The 25,571-nt window shown below is 39.8% G+C and overlaps 4 protein-coding genes, 1 long non-coding RNA gene and 1 other non-coding gene across 40 annotated transcripts in view; 4 read left to right on the top strand and 2 right to left on the bottom strand.

Moving 5' to 3' along the window:
• Positions 1–2,806, top strand: part of LOC144010241 (mitochondrial basic amino acids transporter-like) — a 102,925-nt gene extending 100,119 nt beyond the window's left edge. For 3 of the 4 annotated variants that reach the window (XM_077510462.1, XM_077510460.1, XM_077510461.1), the window contains 3 exons: positions 590–633; positions 1,006–1,089; positions 1,473–2,806. In XM_077510462.1, coding sequence (XP_077366588.1) covers positions 1,473–2,252 — 780 coding nt within the window. In that variant the 5' untranslated portion in view covers positions 590–633; positions 1,006–1,089 and the 3' untranslated portion in view covers positions 2,253–2,806. The remainder of the gene's footprint in view (positions 1–589; positions 634–1,005; positions 1,090–1,472) is intronic. The other variant, XM_077510463.1, reaches the window with a different exon arrangement.
• A 2,443-nt stretch (positions 2,807–5,249) lies between these two features.
• Positions 5,250–8,655, top strand: LOC144009925 (uncharacterized). Of its 24 annotated transcripts, XR_013281094.1 has the most exons (10): positions 5,250–5,571; positions 5,834–5,867; positions 5,953–6,046; positions 6,116–6,167; positions 6,271–6,322; positions 7,393–7,443; positions 7,578–7,641; positions 7,861–8,281; positions 8,357–8,448; positions 8,538–8,655. It is a non-coding gene; the product is annotated as an uncharacterized LOC144009925 (long non-coding RNA). The 24 variants fall into 24 exon arrangements; XR_013281092.1 differs by lacking the exon at positions 6,116–6,167 and having other exon boundaries at positions 5,255–5,571; positions 5,953–6,065; positions 7,346–7,443; XR_013281093.1 differs by lacking the exon at positions 6,116–6,167 and having other exon boundaries at positions 5,256–5,571; positions 5,953–6,065.
• LOC144009924 (uncharacterized) lies at positions 7,291–17,353 on the bottom strand. Of its 9 annotated transcripts, XM_077509870.1 has the most exons (10): positions 16,147–17,353; positions 15,820–15,898; positions 14,557–14,691; positions 11,273–11,350; positions 9,537–9,602; positions 8,509–8,623; positions 8,196–8,376; positions 8,013–8,130; positions 7,834–7,917; positions 7,291–7,649 (listed from the first exon to the last, which is right to left on the bottom strand). In XM_077509870.1, exons 3-6 carry the CDS (start codon positions 14,689–14,691, stop codon positions 8,534–8,536), a joined length of 369 nt encoding a protein of 122 aa, XP_077365996.1. In that variant the 5' UTR covers positions 15,820–15,898; positions 16,147–17,353; the 3' UTR covers positions 7,291–7,649; positions 7,834–7,917; positions 8,013–8,130; positions 8,196–8,376; positions 8,509–8,533. The 9 variants fall into 9 exon arrangements, 6 of the variants coding, with proteins under 6 accessions (XP_077365996.1, XP_077365993.1, XP_077365995.1 ...); XM_077509867.1 differs by having other exon boundaries at positions 7,291–7,413; positions 7,530–7,649; positions 7,834–8,376; XM_077509869.1 differs by having other exon boundaries at positions 8,013–8,376.
• Positions 16,618–20,647, top strand: tcp1 (t-complex 1). The gene is made up of 12 exons (XM_077509864.1): positions 16,618–16,786; positions 17,283–17,368; positions 17,467–17,595; positions 17,893–17,990; positions 18,068–18,178; positions 18,252–18,433; positions 18,661–18,787; positions 19,094–19,269; positions 19,355–19,478; positions 19,630–19,822; positions 19,893–20,056; positions 20,276–20,647. Exons 1-12 carry the CDS (start codon positions 16,714–16,716, stop codon positions 20,487–20,489), a joined length of 1,677 nt encoding a protein of 558 aa, XP_077365990.1. The 5' UTR covers positions 16,618–16,713; the 3' UTR covers positions 20,490–20,647.
• LOC144010991 (small nucleolar RNA SNORA29) lies at positions 17,034–17,168 on the top strand. The gene has a single exon (XR_013281413.1). It is a non-coding gene; the product is annotated as a small nucleolar RNA SNORA29 (small nucleolar RNA).
• Positions 19,014–25,457, bottom strand: acat2 (acetyl-CoA acetyltransferase 2). The gene is made up of 9 exons (XM_077509865.1): positions 25,294–25,457; positions 24,451–24,585; positions 24,197–24,378; positions 23,921–24,038; positions 23,690–23,833; positions 22,249–22,371; positions 22,021–22,175; positions 21,176–21,286; positions 19,014–21,111 (listed from the first exon to the last, which is right to left on the bottom strand). The coding sequence occupies exons 1-9, from the start codon at positions 25,340–25,342 to the stop codon at positions 20,941–20,943; spliced, it is 1,188 nt and encodes a 395-aa protein (XP_077365991.1). The 5' UTR covers positions 25,343–25,457; the 3' UTR covers positions 19,014–20,940.
• Positions 25,458–25,571: the final 114 nt, after the last annotated feature.

Genomic DNA, 25,571 nt, shown 5'->3' with positions numbered 1-25,571 from the left:
ACCATGTTTCGCAAGGCATTTTTTTTCTCCCACAAAAACGACCATGTATAGTAAGGCTTTTTTTTTTCTCCCAAAAAAACGGCCTTGTATAGTAAGGCATTTTTTTTCTCTCCAAAAAAACGGCCATGTATTTTAAGGCCTTGTTTTCAAAAAAAAAAAAAAGAAAAAAAAAAAAAGAAAAACCATGTATAGTAAGGCTTTTTTTTTTCTCCCAAAAAAACGACCATGTAGTAAGGCATTTTTTTTCTCCCAAAAAAACGACCATGTATTTTAAGGCCTTATTTTCTAAAAAAAAAAAAAAAAAAAAAAAAAAGACCATGTATAGTAAGGCATTTTTTTTCTTAAAAAAAAAACGACCATGTGTCGTAAGCTGTTTTTTTAACCCAGCATTTGCAAATTTTTTTTGGATCCTATTATCTGTTATTTTCTGAAAAACTTCCCCCATCTGCTCTTTTTGTGTTCAGGCCAAAGCAATGTACCTTTGCAATATACCAGCCACATTCCATGTTCAGTCAAAAAGAGTGATGTACCCATACAAAAAAATTGTCACTTTTTGAATATCCGTATCTTGTTTGTGTTTTGTCCTCAGGTGCTGCTGGAGTTTTAGTTGGTCATCCATTTGACACAGTGAAGGTTGGGAAGCCTTTTTGTACATTTAAGCACGTGGACAAAATTTTTGGTACCCCCGCTGTTAATGAAAGAAAAAGAAAAAAAAGCACAAAGGTCACTGAAATAGCGTAAAACTGACAAATATACAGTGTACTAAAAAAAAATTACTGGAATCGTATTTAAACAGAATCCTTAAAAAAAAATACCGAATAGGGCCATGAGAAATATTATGGTTGTAGGGTTTTGTTCATTACAAACAATCTAGTCCACGCGTGTACTGTACGTGCGTCATAGTGTGTGCCCGCAGGCAAATGATCTGACACGCCCCCTCGTTGCTGCTAGGATATGACGTTCATCAGTGTGTTAACAAAGTGCATGTTTGTGTTTTTCCTCCAGGTCAGACTGCAGGTCCAGAATGTTAACAAGCCTCTATACCGCGGCACCTTTCACTGTTTCCAATCCATCATTCGCCAGGAGTCGGTACGTATAGGCTGGACTCCCTTCTGGTTTACATGAAATATGTCAAACTTGTCCTACAATGAACAATGGCAATAATGAGTCGATGGGTTGAAGTGACTCGGGCATTTGGTTAGGATGCCCCCTGGCTTCCTGCTGAAGTGTTTCGGGCAGGTGGAGGCCCCAGGGCGGCCATTTTGCCACTCGCTGTTGACTTAAAATAACATCCCAGTTGCTCAGAGCTCAGGCAGCGACCAATCACGGCTCACCTGATTTCTGAGTTTGGTCATGTGACATTGGCAAGCTGAGCCATGATTGGTTGTTAGTCTTAAGCAACTGTGAGGTCATTTTCAGTCGACAGGAAGTGACAATGTTGTTGTAATCATCTCCTCTGCGCCTCCTTTCAGATGTTGGGTTTGTACAAAGGCATCGGCTCCCCCATGATGGGCCTGACCTTCATCAACGCCATCGTGTTCGGCGTGCAGGGCAACGCCATGCGCATGCTGGGCCGGGACACGCCCACCAACCAGTTCCTGGCGGGCGCGGCGGCGGGCGCCATCCAGTGCGTCATCTGCTGCCCCATGGAGCTCGCCAAGACGCGCATGCAGATGCAAGGCTCGGGTGAGAAGAAGTCCTCCCGCAAGGTGTACAAGAACTCTGTGGACTGCCTGTTGCGCATCTATCGGCGCGAGGGCGTGCGGGGCATCAACAGGGGCATGGTGACCACCTTCCTGCGCGAGACGCCCGCCTTCGGCGTCTACTTCCTGGCGTACGACGTGCTGACGCGGCAGCTGGGCTGCGAGCCCGACGACCGCTACATGATCCCCAAGCTGCTGTTCGCCGGCGGCGTGGCGGGCATGGCCTCGTGGCTCTCCACCTACCCGGCGGACGTGATCAAGTCGCGGCTGCAGGCGGACGGCGTGGGCGGCGTCAACCGCTATGCCGGCATCGCCGACTGCGTGCGGCAGAGCGTCCGCGCCGAGGGCTACGTGGTGTTCACGAGCGGGCTCACCTCCACGCTGCTGCGCGCCTTCCCCGTCAACGCCGCCACCTTCGCCACCGTCACGCTGGTGCTGATGTACGCGAGGGGCCCCGACGGGCGGGCCGGCGGCGACTGCGAGGCGGCCGCCCAGCCCGCCGGCCGACGCCCTCAAGGTCAGGCTCAGGCGCAGACCTCCGGCCTGTGAGTCCCCTTCCAGCCTAGGAAGGGAAAAGTACAAACAGCTTTTTTTCTAAACTCAAACAACTATAGAGTGAAACTGGTGAAGTCACAGAATAGACGTGAAAAAAACAAAACATTTTTGTCGATCTTTCTAAGGGACAGCAAGTTACTGTGGTACTGAACAGATGGACTTGTGCATTCAGAGGTTATCAAAGGTCAAATGAGGTTGACCTGTAAAGGTTAGAGTACATTTTCGGTTCATCCTGAAATGGCACCTATCAAATATCTGTAACCTTTTTGCAAGTGTGTTTGGGGGTTGGGGTGGGGGTTCAACTTATGAAAAAAATATTTTTGAGTGTTAAGGACAACTGTCTTCCTGTACAAAGGATTTTTGGGACCACATTCAAAAGATTATATGTAATACCAGAAAAGTCATAATATTAAGAAAATGGAGTATTTTACGATTTCTATTTATCCAAAAAGCCATATTTCAACAAGAAAATGTCTTGTTTTTTAAAAAAATAAAATAAAAATGGCAGAATTTTTATTCCCCCAAAAAATTATATATATATATATATATATATATATATATATATATATATATATATATATATATATATATATATATATATATATATTTAATTTAAAAAAAAATTCTTTTAATAAAGTTTTCCCCCCAGATTTTTACCCTAGAATCTGAAAAAGTACTTTTTTTTTTTTTTTAGAATTGTCATATTTTGTTTTTTCCCCCTTGAGAAAACAGTTGCAACTTGCATATTTTCAACTTTTTTATTTAAAAAAAAAAAAAAAAAAAAAAAAAAAATAAAAAATACCAGTTTCCTCTCCAAAAATTTGACTATAACATAATATTGCAGTTTCTAAGAACACAACTGAAGACCTTTTTTTTTAACCTCTGAAAAAAATGTTTTATTCTTGTACATTTACCCAAATTGATTCTGGTATCAGAGTATTAATTTTTCTTTTGCCTGTGGTTGCCCTACTGGTTTGTCTTCCTGCCTTACTAAGGACAAAGCACCTTGTTGTCGCCGAACAACAACAAAATCTGTCAATGATGTCAAATTGTCGTCGCAGCTATTTTGTATTGATACAATCACTAAAAGTGTTATTTGATTGACACTAGGGAACAAAAGCGCTTTTGAAATGCACAACCAGCACATTTTGATGACGTGACTTAGCATGAAAACGGAGCGTGAGGGACCAATGACCGTAAGAAGGGTTCGGTATCAAATTGGAATATTTTTTGTGTGTGTGTGTTTTTTTTATATGTTTATTGTCCAAGTTAACTGGTCGATTTGCTGAATGTACTGTATTTCCTAATTTGACCTATTTATGTTTGATTCAAAATAACCACACTGTCTCCTGTGTAGCTTTTTGAATCCTGAATGCTGGATTTGTTGCTGGGGAAAAAAAAAAAATTGCTATGCAATCAGCTGAGCATCAAATCAAACATTTGTATGTATATATATATATATATATATATATATATATATATATATATATATATATATATATATACACACATATATAATATGCTGTGTCTTAGGGTCACACAAGAGGGAGCGAATAAAGCTGTCAATGGCAGTAAATGAATTCAAATTATTTTATTCTCATGAGTTTTACAAAAAAAATATTCCTTGACTACTTATTTTTCTCCCTTTAAGTGTAGCTCTACTACTTCTTGCTAATTGTTTGTGAAGGCGGCTGAACAACTTCACCTCATTGTTGCCATTTGACTGTTTTTGTAGCTTTAAGGCTCCATTCAGATCTTTGGAGATGCTTGCTATTGTACAAAGAAATACTGTACATATGCACAGTATAGATTCATATTTTTTCAGTCCCTGAATGTCACAAGTGTACGTTGGGAAATTTATATTGCCTCATGGAGTTGGCTGTGAAAGATTAGACATATATACTGTATATATATTTCGTTGTTGGAATAATAATCTGCACAATTAAGTAAATAAATATGATTGTGTGTTCTGTTTCAAAATTTCATAACACGTTTTTTTTTTTGCTTTTCAATTGCTTCTTTTAAATCAAGTTTTTAATTGTATGCTAGTATGGCTAGCAAATCTACTTAAAGGGGAGTTTGATGAAACCCGTGGCCAAAGAAGAACCTTAGATGGAAAGAGTGTCACAGGTACATTTATCAACTCCTGACTTTTTGATTATACTGTAACCAAAAAAAAAAAAAAAAAAATCAAATTTTTAACATTTGCTCTGATAGTCCATTACAAGTGGACCACTGCATCAGATTTTTTTTTTTTTTCAGAGGATGTATTTAATTGTGGGAAAGAAAAAAAAGGGGGGGGAAAAGAACTGTGCTCTGGGTCCTCTTTCAACCTGTACCTGACTACTGTGACCACCCACCACATGACATGTGTTCCCCAGGGATAAAAAGTGCAATATCTTGAATTAATCTTTGTTTCTCCTAAAAAAATAAAATAAAAATAAAACACAAGTAACAAACTACACTGCCTCTTTCCTTTAGTCATAAAGTGTCTCATTAGCAATTCCAAGAGAGCCCCCCTGTGGATTGACAATGAAAGCATACTATACCATGAAAAATATGCTCAAGTTATGTGAAAGTTTCGAGCTAAACACAAGATAAAAGTGGAAAAACTCGTCTTTACTATTTGCATGGAGACACCGAAGAGGGGGCATTTTCCAATGGAGGGAGACAACATTAGCTCTAATATAAAATAATAAAAAATTCCGGGACTCGGACAAAATAGCCGAGAGGTAAAAACTTTGCTTGCGGTTTAGACGACCTGGGTTCGATTCCCACGTTGCCCTCTAGTTACAATTCAAAAGTGAACCAAGAGCAAGCATCGAACCTGCGTCGCCATAACGTCGGACAATGTCAAACACCTCTCGGCCAACTTCAAGTGCTTTCTCAATTCCGTTTGCTTGCTTTTATATGTTGGTTGACACGTTCGTTTCCTACGTCACTGCAATGCTTGCTGACTACAAACACAAAGAGAACACAAGACAAGCGACAAATGGTTCATTGGTTAAAGTCGCAGTGTTAGAAACTGAGGTCTATGGTTCGAACCCCCGCGTCGGGCGTCACTTGTAACACTTTGATCATCTGGTTCTCGCTTTTCCAACGTAGCACGTGGTATTCTATTAGTTTCTGTGTTGCGTATTTCTTTTTTCTTTTCTTTTTTTTTTTTAAATATAAGTGACGTCATCACCGGAAACCTATTTAAGTCGGGACAGCCACGCCAATCGTTCTTTCTCACCTCAGACAGCAGTCCGTCGTCCTCGTCCATCTGCTGCTCCGCACGCATTTCGACAAGATCGTCCAACACGTTGACAAGGTGAATGTTCACTGTTTAATAGCGTTTTAAAACTCACAGCTTTTGCTGACTTTTAACGTCATGTAGCACTTTTAACGTGCTTGCATCTTACGAACATGCTAGCTCGCTGAAAAGTTTGCGCCAGCGTTGGCATTAACGCTTCTAAAAGGTTAAAATCTATTTTATACGCCGTATATACTGACAAATGCATCAACGTAGTCGTTAAAGTATTAATGTGTACATATTAGCTAAACATCAAATTATTGTCTCCAATCTTTCACAGTATCTGGACGAAAGCAAGCGCCGTTTTCCCGAAGGTACCTTGGGCATATTTACAATTAACCTACACGGAATTAATCAAACATTTGCTTGCGTGTTAATTGTCAAATTGTCTTTCGACAGGTGGAAATCTTCAAATTGAGCCCAAAATGGCTGACTTCCTGGACGTTCTAATGTGGATTCACACAATAACATGGCTTGCATCCTAAACGCAACGGCAAGATTGATTACAAATGGTAGAATTCAGTCTTTTCAAATATTCATTGTTATCCCCTCTGTCTACAAGGTCCAAAATGGCTGACTTGTCATCTTTTGAGGCATGGCTTTGGGACTTGCAGGTCTCCTCTTGCTAAAAATGTTAGCAAATGTCATGTTAAAGCCAAACTAGTTTGTAAGACTGACTTTTTAAAACTTGAATGCTTGTTTTGCCGTCTCTTTCAGGCCACCATGCAGCTGTAATAAGAGGCGTCCAGTGCTGCCCTGCTCTTCACTGGTTAACACACACACTTTCACAAGTACAAATGTTTGAAAAATTTATTTCAGCAGAATCACTGTTCAGGTGAAAGCACGCACACACTTGTTTCATAATTTTAATCTCTACTGCTGCAGTATGACACGCTTATATGGGGAGAGATTTGTCTCAAAAATATTCACACATTTATTTTCACGCGTTTTTCAGCTGCACAAATATATCCCTGATTTTTACGTCTTTTTAAATTGTGCATTTTCCATTACTTTTGCTTACAAGTTGTCGAAAGTGCGTTTTGTGGATCGTCGCGCACCGTCATTTATTTTTGAGACAAACCTCACGCTGTTTTGAGATTTTCACACAAGCCCTCTGATATTCACATGTCTAAGGGCCATTCCTCCTCTGTCCATGGGGAGGCAGTGTTGCTATCCCCTTTGAACGAGAATTAGTCATTTCTCGTTTAAAATTGGTTATTGAAAAACTGAAATTGAGTATCTGACCTTCCATTGTTTATTTTTCAAAAGTCGGGAAACAAAATGCAACCTTAGCTTGTTTCCCTTGAGCTTGTTTTGCCTTCACTCGAAAGACTGCTGCTGCTATTAAATTTTCTCCTTCTACGCCACTAATGCAGTCTGTCTTTTGAGTGAAGCCAAAACAACCTTGAGGGAAACAAATTAAGGTCTCATCTTGTTTCCCGGCTTGTGCAAAATAAACACATGCAAGGTCACAAAGACTGTTTTTAAACTAGAAGTCTCATTTAATGGAGACAGCAACACTGCCTCTCCGTGGACGGAGGAGGAACGTACCTTAGACATGTGTGAATCTCAAAACAGCATGTTTGTCTAAAATAATTAAATAAAAATGCAAGGGCGTGACTATCCACAAACGCACTTTGACAACTCTTAAAACAAAGTCATGGAAAATGCACACAATTTTACAAAGATGTGAAAATCGCAGATATATTTGTGCGTCTAGAAAAATGTGCAAATCTGGAATATTTTTGAGACAAATCTCTCACCGTATGCTAAACCTCTTGTATTACTCCAGGAAGGCCTGATGGGACTTTCCAGCTGGGACCATTTCTTTGTCTGCAGTCACAACGGATTCACTGAGAGCTGTGGAACCAAACCAGACTGTGGTATGAAGTGAGCATCCCCCAGTTTCACCAAAGCAGCCTGTGGTCAGGCAGAATTTGGGAATCCAGGTCCAAGCCTGTTCCAAGGTACTTTACCTTATTGCTCATGTACACTTGCATGTTCTTCTTGCTGTTGTCCACCAGGTGGTACTGAAGACCCTGATTCACACACGTGGCTTCAAATTGTGAAGTAGAGCTCTTCATCAAGGTTTGGACCTGTTGCATAAACAAACTTTTAGTCAAAGTACTTTATTTTATTTTTTTTCCCTTTTAATAAATCATAGGTGGCTCTAGTGCAGGTTTTCAAGAAACATGTCATGATCAACTTGTGTCCAACGTGAATAAAGACAGATGTGCGCTCCAAGCAAACTTGGCATGTTTCAGTTTAAAGAGCACTCACCTGCTTTTCCTTTGACTCTGCCTGCAGCGCAGCTTCCAATAAGTGTCATCTGTTGGTGTTTCTGCAACCAGGACCCTCCACCTGCTGTGTCATATTCTCCATCAACTTGAAGATGCTGCCAAAGCTGCCTGCATTTTCAATCTTGACATGCAAATAAACGTGCTACATGGCATCTTAACTGGTCTCTTGTGTTGTGCATGTTTGTCCATCTTGGGGAAGTCTCTGCAGCAGTCCGTTCCAGGTGAGTCACCTGCCACTAGTAGTCAGTGGTTCAAGTGCGCCGACATGAGTGGCCTGCTGCTTCAACACAAGGTTAATCATAAAAGAGTCAACTAAAAATGCTTGCCACCGTGTCCACTTGCTTGCTCATTTTGTCTTGCAGATGAAGCTGCTAGAATGCTCCAGGGTGAAAGAAGACCAAGTCTGCCTCAGGATGAGCCCTCAGCCGGTAAGGGAAGGCACATTTCATTTCAGCTAGCATGCTAAAATTGTGTCAAGTTGTATGACGACTTCTTGTGTCCAGTGTGGAGGATGATGGAGCACCTGGTCAACATCAAGACAAGCATTAGCTTCCTGAAAATGCAGTTGTGTGAAGTGTTTGCAGAAAACATCTTGGTAGGGTTCAAGCCAAGAACATCTTTATCTGCACAAGCTGACTTAACATTTTTGACTTACCTTTTTTTTCCCCCTTTATTTTTTTTTAGGTCCACACGCTTCTTCGCGGCAAACCAGGCACGGACAAGCAGACTGTCATCCAGCTTGTATCACTTGTTTGCTTGAATTGTTTACTCTGCAAAAGAAATAAAGCTTGATTACAAGGAACACTTATACTATCAATTTGTTCTTAAACACATCACAAATATCTTAAACTTAAAAAAAAAAAAAAAAATCTAAATAAAAATTCCAAAGTTCCCCCCTGGAAAAAAAAAATCCCCCCCCTAAATTTCCCCCTGGATTCCCCCCCCCCCAAAAAAAATCCCCCACCTAAATTTCCCCCTGGATTCCCCCCCCCCAAAAAAAATCCTGAAAATGGGTGCGATGAGGCTGGAATAAAGCTTGATGATTCGCTGATGGCACTGGAAGGGGGTGGAGCAATGAGAATAAAATGCTGTGATTGGTTGCTATGTGGGCATGGCTATGCAAATTAGAAGCACTGTGATTGGCTGGTCTAAAAGTGGGCGTGGTTATGTAAATTTCAAGCACCATGATTGGTCAGATTGGGAAAAGTGGGTGTGGTTATGCAAATGTCCACAATTTGATTGGTTATGCAAATTAGGTCTGCATTGTGATTGGTGCAGTCAAAATTGGGCGGGGTTAGGGGTGGTGATAGTAGTGAGTTTTTTTTTTCCAAGGCACTAAGTCTTGAGATCAGCGTTGCACATCAGTCACTACAATAGACACGAGTTTGTCACTTGTTCCCTTCAATCTCACATCACCCAAAGCTACATGAATTTGACAAGTGATGTCGTTTGAAGTCATGTGGAGACCAACAGGAGTAGTAACATTACACCTGTGCTGTGCAACTCTCACCTCAGGCCTTGAAATAGTCTGCTTGCAATGAGTTGAGGGCACATTGACTCATAAAAAACAAAGACTCCCATTTAAGTTCAACTATTTATTGAACAGAAAAGCTGACATGACAAATTGAAAGCATTTTAGCAAACATCGATGACACATGGAAGCACTTGTGAGATGTCACTTACTTGGAATGAGACACTTTGTATATGTGGCACCAGGGCGGACGTGAGCCAATCATCTGACATCTCGCACTGCCATGAAAAGTAATTTGCAACATCATCGCACACTTTTGGACATGTTTTGACGTGACACTCGTGTTAACCAAGTTTTTTTTTTTTAAGTGTCAAAAACATTGAAGGTGAACTTCCAAAAATCGTGACTAAAAAGCCATGGATAGGTTGTGGCACACTTACAAAGGAGTTTATTGTAAACACATTTCCCACTCAAAAAGCCTTCATCAGGGTTAATGAGGCATCACAGGTGTGAAACATTTCAAATAAAAAGCAGTCATGTGACAACATCACACGAGAAATGCCAACCTGTTCAAAAAGTTGCCAGAACACCTCAAAGTTGAATAATATCCATAATTCCTTTCAAAGTCAAACTTTCATAAATTGTAGATTAAGTGCTTTCAAGTATTTATTTGTTTATCTTTACATCATTTGGGCTTCTAGCTCATTAAAACCCACAAAAACAGGATGGCAAAAAAAAAAAAAAGAAATCACCACACATACTTCCCAGTGTTTTGCTTGGAAAAAATGGATTGATTGATGGTATTTTTAAAACAGTATGTCAATCATCAGTAGTTTGAGGGAAATGAGGGCCACCAGATCCAAAAGCAAAGAGCTGACAGCAAGCATGAAGAAAGTCTGGGCTTCCACGACCCCCAGGCAATGTCACAGCACATGGAGGCAGTGATAAAAGCAGGCAAAGAGATTCCCAACCAACTGCTGAAGATAGACATATCGCTTTCAAAATACCATCCATCAATCCTTTTTTTCCCCATGCAAAACACTGGGAAGTGATTCCTTTACAGTATTCAAATTTTTTGAAATCCTCTTTTCATGGGTTTTATGAGCTGGAAGCGCAAATAATGTAAAGATAAACAAATAAATACTTGAAAACATTTAAATTGTGGGCCCTGAATCGACAATGTATGAAAGTTTGACTTTTTGAATGGAAATTATTCAACCTTGCGGATATAATATTTCATCTTTTGACAAACACCTTTATTTTAAGATTTCTTTAGCAGTTTATTTTTATTTAAAATTAAGTGAATTGTTGCTTTTTGAAAAAAAAGATCTATAATAGGATCAGAAAGGAGGACACTATTTTTAGGTACAAATATTTATTTATAATTTATTTATTTATGGAGGCATATATACCACTGCAAACGGCAAAGTTTAATAAACCTGAAACAGATGGCACGGCACTTTAATTTGATGTATTTATTTATTTATTTATTTTTTGCTGTTTTGGTTTGGCACCGATTAGCTAGTAATTGGCTGAAATAATATTTTACATCACTAAATAAAATTGAAAACCACTGCATTATGTTGTACACACAAACATGAGAGGAGAAAAGAACCAATGGAAACAACCAGGCGGGACCAAAAAAAAAAATTTAAACATGTCCATAAGTGTTTGATAGGTGGTCACACTCATGTCCATCTTGTGGCCCAATGTAATATCACAAATCAGGGGCCCAATTCCCAAAGATTCTTAGTGCAAGGACTTGCTCAGAGTGGCCGAAACGTTTTTGAATCAGGATGTTTTACATACGAGATTCTGTCCATTTGTTGCTCAGAGAATGTTCTGGAATCGTGACTCGGAATTTTGAGATGAATTTTTTTTTGTCCGAATCTTTGAGAGTACGACGGGACCAGCTCCTCAAGCACACAACACAACACTGCATACTCACAGTCATCATGTGTCCAAATGAAGGTTGCACTCCTTCGCTTCCGTAAGAGTCGGTCGGCTGCCTGAAAGCTCGCCCATGCTGTCATGCAAACAAAAAGCAAAGCAGTGAGTAACATTCTCAAACACTTTTCACAAGTTGATTACAATCCAGTTTTGCTTTCAACCTACTGGAAAGGGAAAGCACCTGCGGGTGCAATGAGCTCCTTCTCTCCACACCTGACATACAATCACCAACTGAGATGCCTTTCAATCAACTATCAATAATGGTCACAAAGTCCACATACTGATAATAATCTCATGTTGACGTAAGTAGCAAAATACAGACTTCGTTCAAACTACAGTACATGTCAAAGTCAAACTACTAGATCAGGCAACAAACTGCTCCTTTATTTATTTATTTTTTTAATTCAATATTTTGAGGGGGTTTTTTTTTCCACTAACCGACTAGTCGTGTTTTTTTTTTGGACTATGCTGTGTACTTTTTCAGGTTAATGACTTCCCTTCCAAAAGGAATGGCTTGAACAAGATTTCAAGGTCAGAATTTTTCAGATTTCAAGCTAATGCAAATATTCAAATACATTTTATAGTGCAATAAAAAAATGACATGCTACATATAAAAATCTTAATTAGGGCTGCAACTAACGATAATTGTAATTGATTAATCTGTCGATTATTTTGTCAATTAATCGGATAAAAAAAAAAGCATTTCTAGTTGTTTAAAAACAGGACATTTCAAATTGACAGTGCACAACATAAATTGTGATTACGGTAATATCCTGACATTAATTAAAAAAGAAAAAAAAAGAAAAAAAAAAGATGGGTAGTCTTATACAGGGGGCTTAAAAAGAAAAGAACATTTTTCATACCGCTTAGCCGTTTACCACTACCTCAGTATCACTGATTTCTGGCACATTTCATACACAACGTAACGAGTGCTGTCACTATCGAATAGGGCTGGGAATCTTTGACTGTCTCACGATTCGATTCGATTACAATATTTGGGTCTACGATTCGATTCAGAATCGATTTTCGATTCAAAAGTATTTGATTGACAAATGATTTCTGCTTCAATTTACAAATATGCACAACATTGTCATGATCTACTCCAGTCTGCTTTGCAAGACAAAATGACAAATAAAGACAGTGTTTTTTTGTTTTTTTTGTTTGTTTAAACATTTATTAATTTTGTATTGTAAGTGCCCTTTTCCACAAAAACAGCATGTGGACTACAACTGCCTTTTCCCCTTCTTCTTCATTTCTAATTTAAATAAAATCAATTTTTGGATATTATCATCGATTCGATTCAATTAATGAATGAGAATCTCGATTCTTTTATGAATCAATTTTTTGGCACACCCCTACTATCGAATATTTTTAGAACCGATCAATCTATCGATTATTCAATCTACTAATCAGATTCATTTTAATTTTGTATTAAAGTGTATTACAAAAGCATGTTCCCCCTGATTACTGTTAATCAGTGTTTGGTGATTATATCATACTTCGTATTCGTATATTGATATTCGTATAGTGATATTAGGAAAAAAAAAAAGAAGAAAAAAAAAAAAGGGAGTATTGTAACTATGTTACCGGTTTGGTCATTGTCTCCCAGAGTAAAAAAACACAGATGTTGGCAAATGTATTATTTTGATGAAACACAAAAGATAATCAGTCTTCTTTCATGAAGGACTACAGAAATCAGTAAACAACGATTTGGGCCATTTAAATTTAAAAAATGGCTCCAAAGGACTACTCGATTATCAAAATAGTTGACGATTAATTTAATAATCGATTACTCGATTAACTTTGACAGCTCTAAATGTACCAATATGCCTCACATACTGTCATTAAAAGTACATCTCAAAGCAGTTACAGTGAAAGTTTGATAAGAAAATTACTAAAGACCAAAAATAACTTAGGAAAATGACTACATGAGCATATATAGTGCAAGAATATTTTTGAAAACACCATTTTAAAAATACTTTGAAAGACCTTAATTATAGGTTACGGGAAAAGAGCACCCTTTTTAACCTGGATTTACATGTCTTTACACGTTATTGGTATGTTTTGAGTCTTATTCATTCATATCATTCACTCTGACAATAAAGGATATATTTAATGATTCCACAGTAGCCGGAAGCCACTTGAGAGATTCTCCAGAACAGTGTAAAGTTGTGTCATCAGGAAACAGAAGGTTAGAAGGGTTTATATCGCACTTTGGAGACACAGCAAATGTCACTGAAATACAGTATTATGAATAATTTAGGGCAGCGCACAGACCCTTGTGGGACCCCGTAAGATATCCTCAACTCCTTTGATTTGAAATTGTTAAACTGCACATGCCGATTTCTGTTGATAACCTTTCAGCCATTTATATGTCAAGTCTATGTGAAGATATTTTTTTCTAGATTTTTTTATAACTATGGTAGTAACAATATATGCTTGTAATTAGTAAATAAATGTTTATCTCCACTCTTATAAAACGGAATAACTTCTGCCGTTTTCATTTTTCAGAGGAAAATAAAATACAGTGTTCCCTCGTTTTCCGCTGGGGTTAGGTTCCAAAAAATACCCGCAATAAATGAAATCTGCGAAGTAGTTAGCTTTATGTTTTACAACTCTTATAAATGTTTTAAGGCTCTAAAATCCCCGACCGCACAATTTATACACTTTTCTCATTGAGGCATTTACATGTTCTCATATTTCTCTCTTGTTCAAATATTGACAATGTTCAAACCTTCATAAATTTTATAAAATGGGTATATTACTGTAAAAAAATATGCAAAATTGCAGTTAAAAAAAATCCGCGATACAGCGAGACCGCGAAAAGTGAACCGTGTTATAGCGAGGGATGACTGTACCAGTTTTGAAAGATGGGTTACAAATATGTGAGAGGATATGTGATATTATATTATATTATATTATATTATATTATATTATATTATATTATATTATATTATATTATATATACGTACTTCTTTTCCGCACTGGCAGAAATGGGCTTCTGAAGATGGGGGAAAAAAACAAAAAAACAACTTTTTCCCCATGGGCCTCCAATTTTTTATTTTTTATTTTTTTTAACTGGCAGGAATGGACTTCCATAGGGTGTCTCTCTCTGTCTTTTGGTTGCTGTGTATGATTTTTTTTTTTTTTTAATTGAAATACAGCTTGATTTTCTCGTTTGTTGTCTAGAACGGGTAAAAGCCTAATAACAGTTTGATTTTCAATATTTATTTCAAAAACGTAAAGGATATAGTACAACATGCAGATGGAAAAATGACTTACATTTTTGTTTTGGATTCCAGCACCGCCGCGACCCTTGTGTGGGATAAGTTGTTCTGAAAAATGGATGGATGGATTCCAGAAGTTGTCACCGACAGCATTCCTCCTACTGCCCAGGAAATGGCGACAGCGTGGCATCTAAAAAAATGATATTGTCTTCTGTCTGATCCTAAACTTGTCTGCAAGCTGAATTCTCGTGGGATTTATGAGTACACAAACCCCCGAGAATCCATCTTGTACCAAGCCTGCTGATTTTCACCGATCTGTTCAGACCAATCACAAAGCAAGATTATGTTTGGGGGCAGGATGTGCGGCTGTATGAAAACAAGAAGCACAGAGGCCGTAGGAAACAAACAAACCTAACATGGAAAAAGGCTGCAATTCTGTTCTTGTAGAATTGCTCACAGTTTCCTCGTAGGATGAAGAACAGCAAGATTGTCAGCATTATCCTTATACTGTATACTTGATGGTTGTTTTCCCGTGCTACTTCTATTTGAATTACAAGTAAATTTTTTATTTGATATAATTAAAATATAAATTGTGACTGGTTTTCTGTAAATTGCCATAGAGGTTATGCATGTGACACCGCAAACATCGCAACTCTGAACTGAGTATGTCTTGATGTTTTGTTTTGTTTTTGCCCTCAGTTTGAGGTCCTGTCTTATGAGAATTTTTTTTTATAACCAAATAGTGGAAAACAAGGCGTAGGATTGCTAGCCTGGAAATCAGACGAATAGCGGAAGAGACTGCTCACTGTCGGTATTAAGCTCATTTCTGAGGCGGGACAAATCTTACCAAACAGTGAAAAGATCGAATCAGCGAAAGTGTGGACGTGAGTGTCATAAAAGTGGGACATATTTGTGGAAGAGTAGTAAACACACACGGATGCACATACCAAATATATAATAATCATAGGTAAGTCCGTTAGGAAACAGTAGCGGTGGGCGGTTATGGCGAAAATTCAACATGGCTACTCGAAGAGATACAGTAGTAATTTGAATGACTTATGTCGTTGTCCTGGTCAGTACGAGAAATGCTCAAGGTGACAACTTCCGGCAATCAAAAACAAAAACACAAGACGCTTTTCAATTTGTGTCTCGTGCTATGTCCTAGTTTCGTATTTGAAATAAAAATGGAATACCAAACTGATATTAGAAGTTTCTTTACCCGTTCCAGACAACAAACAAGAAAACCAAGCTGTACTTCACTTTCGGGCCTTCTATTCTAAAACGAAAATCAATGAACGTGTCGTTTTCCATGTGTTACCTTGCAGAAGATGTTGGTCACGAGTTGTGAGACACGGACCCATGTGAAGCCACCACTCTTTCATTGTGGACATCAGCGTCTGTGTAGAGAAGAACACGCCAAACAGCATTCAAGTCAAGCGCTTTCCTTGATTGACTTTTGATTGACACCTGAGTGCTACTTGTGGGCGTGCTAGCTGCCTAGCTAGCTACCCACCTTTATTGACACGCGAGTTTCCAATGACCTCGCGAGTAACAATAAGCAAGCTAGAGTGTTATAAAAATCATTCTAGGTCGTGTATACACATACAAACGGCAGTTGAAAAATGTTTGAAAATACTGTACTCACGAGAAGGTTACGACAGTGCCGTCAGTGCACTCGTCTCCACAAAACACCAGTACATACTCGACACACAAAAACAAACAGTACACTTCTCTTCTCTCAGGCTACGTTGCGTATCACTCCGCCTAAACTAATCACTCCGCCTACACTAATCACTCCGCCTAAACTAGTTCCAGTTACGCATCACAACAGTGAATGGAAGGTTATCTTGCTAACAGTTGTCTTGACAAAGTTGACAACGATAAATAAATAAATAAATAAATAAAGAACTTTTATCGCTCAGTTTCTTTGACCCAAAGCCACCTTTTGTTGAATTATAAATGGTTGAATGTTTAACAAATTGAAAACGCCCATAAATCATGGTGTTTCTACTAAGTACTGTCTACAAAGTAATACGTAACACGTATTACTGCCCTTTATTTATATTTATTCAAAATGTACATACGTGATATAAATTCTAAATTAGCTCGTGTATTTTTTTTTTCTCGAAATTTCCAACCAAGGCCGGCTTACCCATAGTTCATTGCGCCGCGGCCGCCGCTTTCTTTCTTCTTGCTGGTGTGGTGGTCCAAAATGTCGCTACTGGACGGTCCGTTAAACGTGTTCGGCCAGCGTACAACTGGCGAGTCGGTTCGCACACAAAATGGTGAGTAGTCGTGCTTAACTTCGCGACATGTATAGATATCTTATTTATATTCACTGTACTCCGTAATGGCCGGCCTTTTGCTTCGTGTGTAGCACATGTGCGAAGCTATATGCTAACGATAGCACAAAAGTCGTTGTCATGCTCTGTTGTGCGCCATACGAAGTATTAACATGACAGCCCTGAAGTAAAAATAATTAAGTTGCAACCGTAACTGCTCATATTCTTTAGATGCATTATATTTTAATGCAATCCCATGTACGTGCCTTCTACTCGAAACCGTGAATGGATGGCTATGCTAATGGGTAAGAAGAACTTTGTCATGGTCTGAAGGTGTGGTTGCTTCAGTGTTTCCTCACCCAATAAAATGACAGAATAATACTAATAAAAAATTGTCGGTGTTGCATCTGCTTCAAATTTGCTATCCTTGGGACACTTTAGTTGGAAAAAAAATACATTAAATAGAAAATGGAGCATAACATTTTGTCTGCCATTTCAGTCATGGCTGCGGCATCCATCGCTAACATCGTCAAGAGCTCCCTTGGACCAGTGGGCCTTGACAAGATGTTGGTGGATGACATTGGGGTAAGTTTGCTTGATCACATTCTACCTTTTTTTTTTAAATTTTATTTTTAATAACAGTGTATGACATATTCATTCATTTTGTTCAAATGGATGTGTAGGATGTGACCATCACCAACGACGGAGCAACCATCTTGAAGCTCCTGGAAGTGGAGCACCCGGCCGCCAAGGTCCTGTGTGAACTGGCCGACCTGCAGGACAAGGAGGTCGGGGATGGGACCACGTCTGTGGTGAGTGAAAATGTCGTCGGTCCCTGCCGAGTGGCGTCCTGTTCTAGTACCACGCGTCTGCTTACTGCTACAGGCGTGTTGGCTATGCTAACAGGAGAGAAAAACTCCCATCTGTGTCTGAAGAGGATGTGCGGCCTCACTACTGCTGCCTCTAATGAAAAGATGGAACAGTTGATTTTTGAAATGTTAAAATATTCACCACAGCTATTTAGTGTTTGGGATGATAACTTGTGTGATGTATTTTTGAATGCAAACACATATAGACTGCAAATGAAGTCAGTTCTGAAACACTGCTAGGTGATCCTCGCTGCGGAGTTGTTGAAGAGTGCCGATGAACTGGTCAAGCAGAAGATTCACCCCACGTCGGTCATCAGCGGATATCGTCTGGCTTGCAAGTGAGCAGTTGTCCCCGAAAGAAGGTTGGTTATGTGTCGCCCACGCGATGGTCTGACGGGATTTGACTTGCTTTCAGGGAGGCGGTCCGCTACATCAATGAGAATCTCACCATCGGAACCGACGACCTGGGCAGGGAGTGCTTGCTCAATGCCGCCAAGACGTCCATGTCCTCCAAGATCATCGGAGTGTATCCTTTCCGCTTTGAGACGTCGTCACCAGAGCAAATGTCAGACGTTGCCGCCTTAACCTCGGGTCCGCAGTGACGCCGACTTCTTCGCCAACATGGTGGTGGACGCCACCCTGGCTGTGAAGTTCGTGGACGTCAAGGGGATGGCCAAATACCCCATCAACTCCGTCAACGTGCTGAAAGCGCACGGTCGCAGCCAGAAGGAGAGCTTCCTCGTCAACGGCTACGCGCTCAACTGCACCGTCGGCTCGCAAGGTATGTAAATTCACCAATATCAAGCGCGTTCCCATTTTGTTTGCTGCCGTGTCTTTTGCCATGACGTCGGCAGTGATACGCGTGGGATACAGCAACCTGGATTTGGGGAGAACGTGCTCAAAGGCGGATTGTGGCCTGTGACAACTCTCTCCTTGACCAGACAACAAATCCAAGATTTGCTTGTCCTGATTCTATCAAATGAAGCTTAAGTGTCTCGATGTCCGCAGGCATGACGAAGCGAGTTGTCAACGCCAAGATCGCCTGCCTGGACTTCAGCCTGCAAAAGACCAAGATGAAGATGGGCGTCCAAGTCGTCATCAACGATCCAGAGAAGCTGGACCAAATCCGACAAAGGTTGATTGAACAAAAATATAAATATTAAATACAAAATAATTGCAGGCTGTACAACAAAGGACAAATAGAACTAGATCCATCTAAAATATGTTTTTGTCAGGCCTTATATTTGTAAAGTTTCAAAAGTTTTCGCTCACGTTGAGACCATCAAAAACAGGATAAATGTTCCTTGGAAACAGTGTGTCGCCACGGCAACAGCATGCAACAAAATAAGCTTTCAATAATATAATTTCAAACATCTTTAGTTGAAACAATTACACTTAGCAATAATAAACCACCAACATTGAGCATGAAACTGTGTCGCAGGGAGTCCGACATCACCAAGGAGAGGATCCAGAAGATTCTGGCGTCCGGCGCCAACGTGGTGCTGACCACCGGCGGCATCGACGACATGTGCCTCAAGTACTTCGTGGATGTGGGCGCCATGGCTGTGAGGAGAGTCCTCAAGAGGGACCTCAAACGCATCGCCAAGGCCACAGGCGGTGAGGCCATAAGCCAGCTTGGCTTTTATACATGTGACCTTGAGTTTATTGAAAATGTTTTTCTCGTGTTCGTTTTTTTTAACAGCCACCGTTTGCCCGTCTCTGACCAATTTGGAGGGAGAGGAGACATTTGAGGCCACCATGTTGGGTCAAGCCGAGGAGGTTGTGCAAGAACGCATTTGTGACGATGAGCTCATCCTTGTCAAGAAGTAAACAAATGCCCAGAACTAGTTTGTACTGTATGATAGGTTCTGATTTTTGGCATATCAACCTGTAATTCAAATCTTTTGTTGTTGTAAGCCTGAAAGGACCAAACAAAATAAGATTAATCATTTATGATCGTCTTCTCCCAACTCTTAGCACCAAAGCGCGCACGTCAGCCTCCATTGTTCTACGCGGGGCCAACGACTTCATGTGCGACGAAATGGAGCGCTCCCTCCACGATGCGCTCTGCGTGGTGAAGAGGGTGCTGGAGTCCAAGTCGGTGGTACCGGGAGGGGGCGCCGTGGAGGCGGCGCTGTCAATCTATCTGGAGAATTATGCCACCAGCATGGTAAGGAAAGCGCCGCGTCGATGCATCTCATCAGTGAATGTGACGGTTTTGCTCCGTGACGTTCGCTCAGGGTTCCCGAGAGCAGTTGGCCATCGCCGAGTTCGCTCGCTCGCTGCTCGTCATCCCCAAGACGCTGGCCGTCAACGCGGCGCAGGACTCGACGGACCTGGTGGCCAAGCTGAGGGCTTTCCACAACGAGGCTCAGGTCAATCCCGAACGCAAGAATCTCAAGTGGTGAGTGCTACTAGCTTAATGCTAACACAATGCAAAACACTATGGACAAGCCAGAATTAGACAATATAACAATTATGTATTCTCTGCAAAGAACAAATATTGCATTACATCTTTTAACGGCAACCTATCTATATAGCAGCTAGAAAGTGATTGCAAACGCACCAGATTATATGGCAATGCAGTAATTAACCAGTGTGTGACGGTGTTTGTTTGCATCAGGATCGGTCTGGACCTGTTGAACGGCAAACCCCGGGACAACCGTCAGGCGGGCGTCTACGAGCCCACCATGGTGAAGACCAAGAGCCTGAAATTCGCCACGGAGGCGGCCATCACCATCCTGCGCATCGACGACCTCATCAAGCTCTTCCCCGAGCCCAAAGATGGCAGCCCGTCGTACCAGGACGCCGTGCGCTCCGGCTCGCTGGAGGGTTAAGTCGACGTTCTCGCTCTAAGTGTATGTAGGCTTTGCACTTTGCCTGTTTACTGAGTCCCCGCTCCTCACCCTCTTTGACTGTTAAGTGATTTGCTCTTTTGTTTTGGACACTTAATAAAGCGCCAATGGTTGGAAGATGACTGTTGATTCAAGCATCATTTGTGGTTTGTCTGTTATTTGCAGAAAAGTTTTTTTTTTTTTTTTTTTAGTGGTCATATGACTTGGATTTATTTCTAAGTCCAACAGGTTTCTACAAGGCAAGCATTCATGACCTTATGGCACATTACCATTTAGGGTCCCATTAGTGTGACAGAAAATTACACAATACTGCAGGTTTCTATTCACGAGTTTGCCGCAATTTAAGGAAATATCCTGTTTTACTACCTTGAGCTCCAAACTCACCAGCATCAAGCAGCTATTTCCACTGAACATCATCATCCAAGTGCAACCATCACAACCTCTCCACGCACATGGCGATGCCCATCCCACCTCCGATGCACAGGGACGCCACGCCCGTCCTTCCCCCGCTCCTCTGGAGCGCGTGCAGCAGCGTCACCAGAACCCTGCAGCCCGACATCCCGATGGGATGACCCAGTGAGATGGCGCCGCCGTTTACGTTCACCTGGAGCGGGAAATGTGTTTCATGGTTACAAGTATTTTTTATTATTTTTTTTTTTAAATGGTACCTTTTCTTCTTTTAGTCCAAGTTCTTTAACAACGGCGATGGACTGTGCGGCGAAGGCCTCGTTGATCTCAAAGAGATCGACCTGGTCCAGTTGCCACCCTGCCTTCTCAACCTATAATAGAAAAACATATACCATAAGTCAGGGTTATAATAGTTTGGGATTTTTCCATAAATTTTGGGCTTTTTTTTTTTTAATGTTTCATTTTACTTTTGTTTTTAATAGTTTTAGGGTTATTTTATTTTTGTTTGTTTGTTTTTTTGGCGGGGGGTGGGGGGGTCAAACAACTTATGGATGGATGTACAGCAATACCAAAATATAATTTTGCCCTTTTTAATCAATTGTCAAAAATATTTACCTCAAAAACATGAGCTAATTCAAAGAAAAATTTTCTGATTTATTTTATTTTTTTTTTAAATGGTTTTAGTTTCCTTTTTTTTTTCTTTTTTTTGTCAAACAACTTATGGATGTACAGCAATGCCAAAATATAATTTTGCCCTTATTAATTCTCAAAAGTTTTTACCTCAAAAAGGTGAGCTAATTCAAAGAAATCATTTTCTGATTTTTTTTTTTTTTATGTTTCATTTTACTTTTGTTTTTAATGGTTTTAGTTTCTTTTTTTTAATTTTTATTTTAATAATTAATTTTTGGGTCAATTTTTGGGTCATTTTTGGGGGGGGGGGGGGGGCACTGTTCTAGTTAGTTTTAAACATTTCCTTTTAAAATATTTTAGTTTTTATTTCATTGAACAAAAACTAGTTATTTTGTGAATTTTCATTAACTATCATAACCTTACAATACGCTGGATTTACACTACAAGTGTCAAATTCCGCTGTCAAAATTCTCACCGCCTTCCTGATGGCAGGTATAGGCCCAGTCCCCATAACGGACGGGTCGAGCCCAGCTTGAGCCCACGACACGATCTTGGCCATGGCCCGTAGGCCCCGCCTGGAGGCTTCCGATTGGCTCATGAGCACGGCGGCGGCGGCGCCGTCGTTTATACCTACGGCGCGAGAAGGTTTTTAAACATGGCGTTCAAGAGTTCATTTGTGCCTGTGTGCAACGTTGACGCTCACCTGAGGCGTTGCCGGCGGTGACGGTACCGCTGGCGTCTTTGACGAAGCACGGCCTGAGCTTGGACATGCTCTCAAGATGGCTGCCGTGACGAGGGAACTCGTCGGCCTTCACTTCCACCGCACCTGAAGAAGAGGGGGGGAAAATACCAGGAATATTACAATGGTGTCTCGTCTACTTAGAATTTCTTATATGACATAATGTACATCTATACTGTATGCATGTTTAATAGTTTGGGATTTTTCATTGTAGTTAGTTTTTATTTTGCTTTGACTTGTTTTTTTTTGTTTTTTAAATTCAACTATAGTTATAGTTTTTAGCACAGGTTTCTTAGTTTTTATTATTTCAAAAATGCTTGGTTTTAGTTTAGTTTTTATTAGTTTTATTTTTTTTTATGGAGTATTTCTTGATTACACGATTTAAAAGATTAAAAAGGTGAACAACAATCAACAAATGTTTGACCTTCTTTATTAAGTTTGAATGCATTTATTTTCTTCTCATCGTAATGTTTATATGTAAAGTAATAATAATAATGATAATAACAATAATAATAATAATAATAGCAATGATAATGTTTTTTGTGCAGTTTTCTTAGTTGTTATTTTTCCAAAAATGTTTGGTTTTAGCTTACCGGTAGTCTCTTAGTTTTGTTTTTTTTATGGAGTATTTCTTGATTACGCGATTAAAAAAACAAACAACAATAAATGAATGTTTGACCTTCTATATGTTGTTTGAATGTATTTATTTTTTTCTTATGATGTAATGTGTTAATATGTAAAATAATAAAAATAGTTTTTTGTGCCGTTTTATTAGTTATTTTTTCAAAAATGGTTTCAGTTTAGCTTTTATTAGTTTTAGTTTTTTTATGGAGTAAATCTGGATTACACAATTAAAAAAAGGTAAACAACAATAAACAAATGAATGCTTGACCTTCTAAATAGTGTTTGAATGTATTTATTTTTTTCTCATGACGTAATATGTTAATATGTAAAATAATATTTTTTAGCACAGTTTTCTTAGTTATTTTTTCAGAAATGCTTGATTTTAGTTTAGTTTTTATTTGTTTTTAGTTTTTTTATGGAGTATTTATTGATTACTCGATTAAAAAAAAGAAGGTAAACAACAATAAACAAATTAATGTTTGACCCTGTATATAATGTTTGAATCTTTTTATTTTTGTTTCATGGTGTAATGTTCTTATATATAAAATAATAATAATAATAATAATAATACAAATAATAATAAGGCAAAAAAAAGAAAACCAGATGATTCTTTTTCTTTTACCCTTTTTAGGATGGGAGGGATGTTTGAATGTCTTTATTTTTGTCTCATGTTGCAATTTTAAAAACATTAAAATTAATTGAAAACAAATTGTTCAATTGTTTATTTTAAATCAGCTAATATTATCCGATAATTCGGTTAAATAATCCAGTTGTTACATGCCTTTCCTGGATGGAACCACAACCGGGACAATCTCCTGAAGGAAGTATCCCGCTTTCTGCGCCACTTCCACCTTGTTCTGCGAACGGACGGCGAACACATCCTGCGCCTCTCGACTGACGTCCCACTGTTTGGCCACATTCTCCGCTGAGGGGGAAAACACACACATAGATTTTTTGGGGAAAAATATGTATTTTAAAATATGTTTTTTTTTTTTATATCACACCACCAGACCTGTGACACCCATATGGTAGCCATGAAAGGCGTCGGTCAAACCGTCAGCCACCATGGAGTCCTGCAGGGAGGCGTCGCCCATTTTCAGTCCCGCCCGCATGTGTAGCGTGTGAGGAGCCTGAAGAGGGGTAAACAATTCACACTATGTCACACATTTCCTTCACTATTTCACATTTTGATGTGTTTAGAGAGCGATTATTTATGTTAAGTCTAAGTCTAAGTCTAATATTAAATGTGCATAAAAAAAAACTGTAAGCGAGCACGTATAATCCTCACCCTGCTCATGCTCTCCATGCCTCCTGCCACCACCACGGTGGACTCCCCAGTTTGGATGGACTGAGCCCCCAGACACACGGCTTTCAGCCCAGAGCCGCACACCATCTGGCAGCTCCACGCCGGGACCGAGTAGGGGATGCCTGCAGCGACACTGGCCTGACGCGCCGGGTTCTGCCCGTGCCCTCCGAGACAGAAGGACAAATAAAATATTAGCGGCTGCATGTTCACGTTGCCAGTTTTGTTCATGGTGGTACCTGCCGTCAGGACGTGGCCCATGATGACTTCGGACACATCTTCTGGCTTCACTGCAGCCCGCTTCAGGACGTCCTTAATCACCACGGAACACAGATCATGCAAAGGCACCATGGACAGAGAACCGTTCAAGGACCCTTTGTGGTGGGGGGAAAATCCATTAATTCAACATATCTCACTGAAAATTTATTCTGATTTGTACGTGGACAGAGTAGCTGTGCCTAGTACAGCTTAAAAATAGATTGATTTTCTTTTAAATCAAGAAAGAGATAACAATATAAACAACAGTAACGTTATATTTGTTTGAATTAATAATCAAAAGTGTGGTACATAAATAAAAAATATTGCATAAATTTCACATAATGTGATTAGGATAATATTAACAACAACAATAAATAATAATGACAGCTATGTTTTTCTGTTTCACAAAATTAAGTGGTTATCAACTTATCAGTAATGTTTGACACGATACATATCCTGGTCCAATGTGCTCCCATGTTAGCAGTAACCAATCATATGAGTGTCATTCTGTGGCCCTATGACTAATCGACCAATCACAGCCTTCGACCCAGACAGGACACTCGGGTGCAGCAAATAGGAAAGCAGCATGATCGAACGTCACTAAATTATTGATTGGACTTTCAATTCAGCTGAAAAAATATATATATTTACAATAATTTGGCACAATTCTCTACTTTTACACCACATTTTAAGCTAGCTTGCAGGTGAATAATTCGAGAGGACGACAAGTCACGGTTTAGCTCAACTCAATCAGAAAATTCCTTCAAATGGAGGAAGTAAGACGCTTTAAAATGAATGAATGGTGTGAAAAGTCTGTACTTTACCTATTGGTGTCCGCGCGGCAGAGACGATGACAATAGGATCTTTATTCATGTTACGTTGGCTGCAGTCTGCTGCTTCTTGCTATGGCAAAACTGTTCTGTGACTGTCCTCCTGTTGTGTGCAAACTACAGCAGATCCTGTTTGACATCGTCGCTGTTACTGGAAGGGAACGGTACGCCAGCGCCATCTTGTGTAGTGGAGGCAGTGGCACTCTCGTGATGGACACCAACACATTCGGTTTTTGTTTTTTTTGTTATATATAAGTTTGCAAACTACATTA

Source organism: Festucalex cinctus, chromosome 21 (assembly GCF_051991245.1).
Source record: "Festucalex cinctus isolate MCC-2025b chromosome 21, RoL_Fcin_1.0, whole genome shotgun sequence".
NCBI lineage: Eukaryota > Metazoa > Chordata > Actinopteri > Syngnathiformes > Syngnathidae > Festucalex > Festucalex cinctus.
This window is presented reverse-complemented; position numbering and strand designations above follow the sequence as displayed.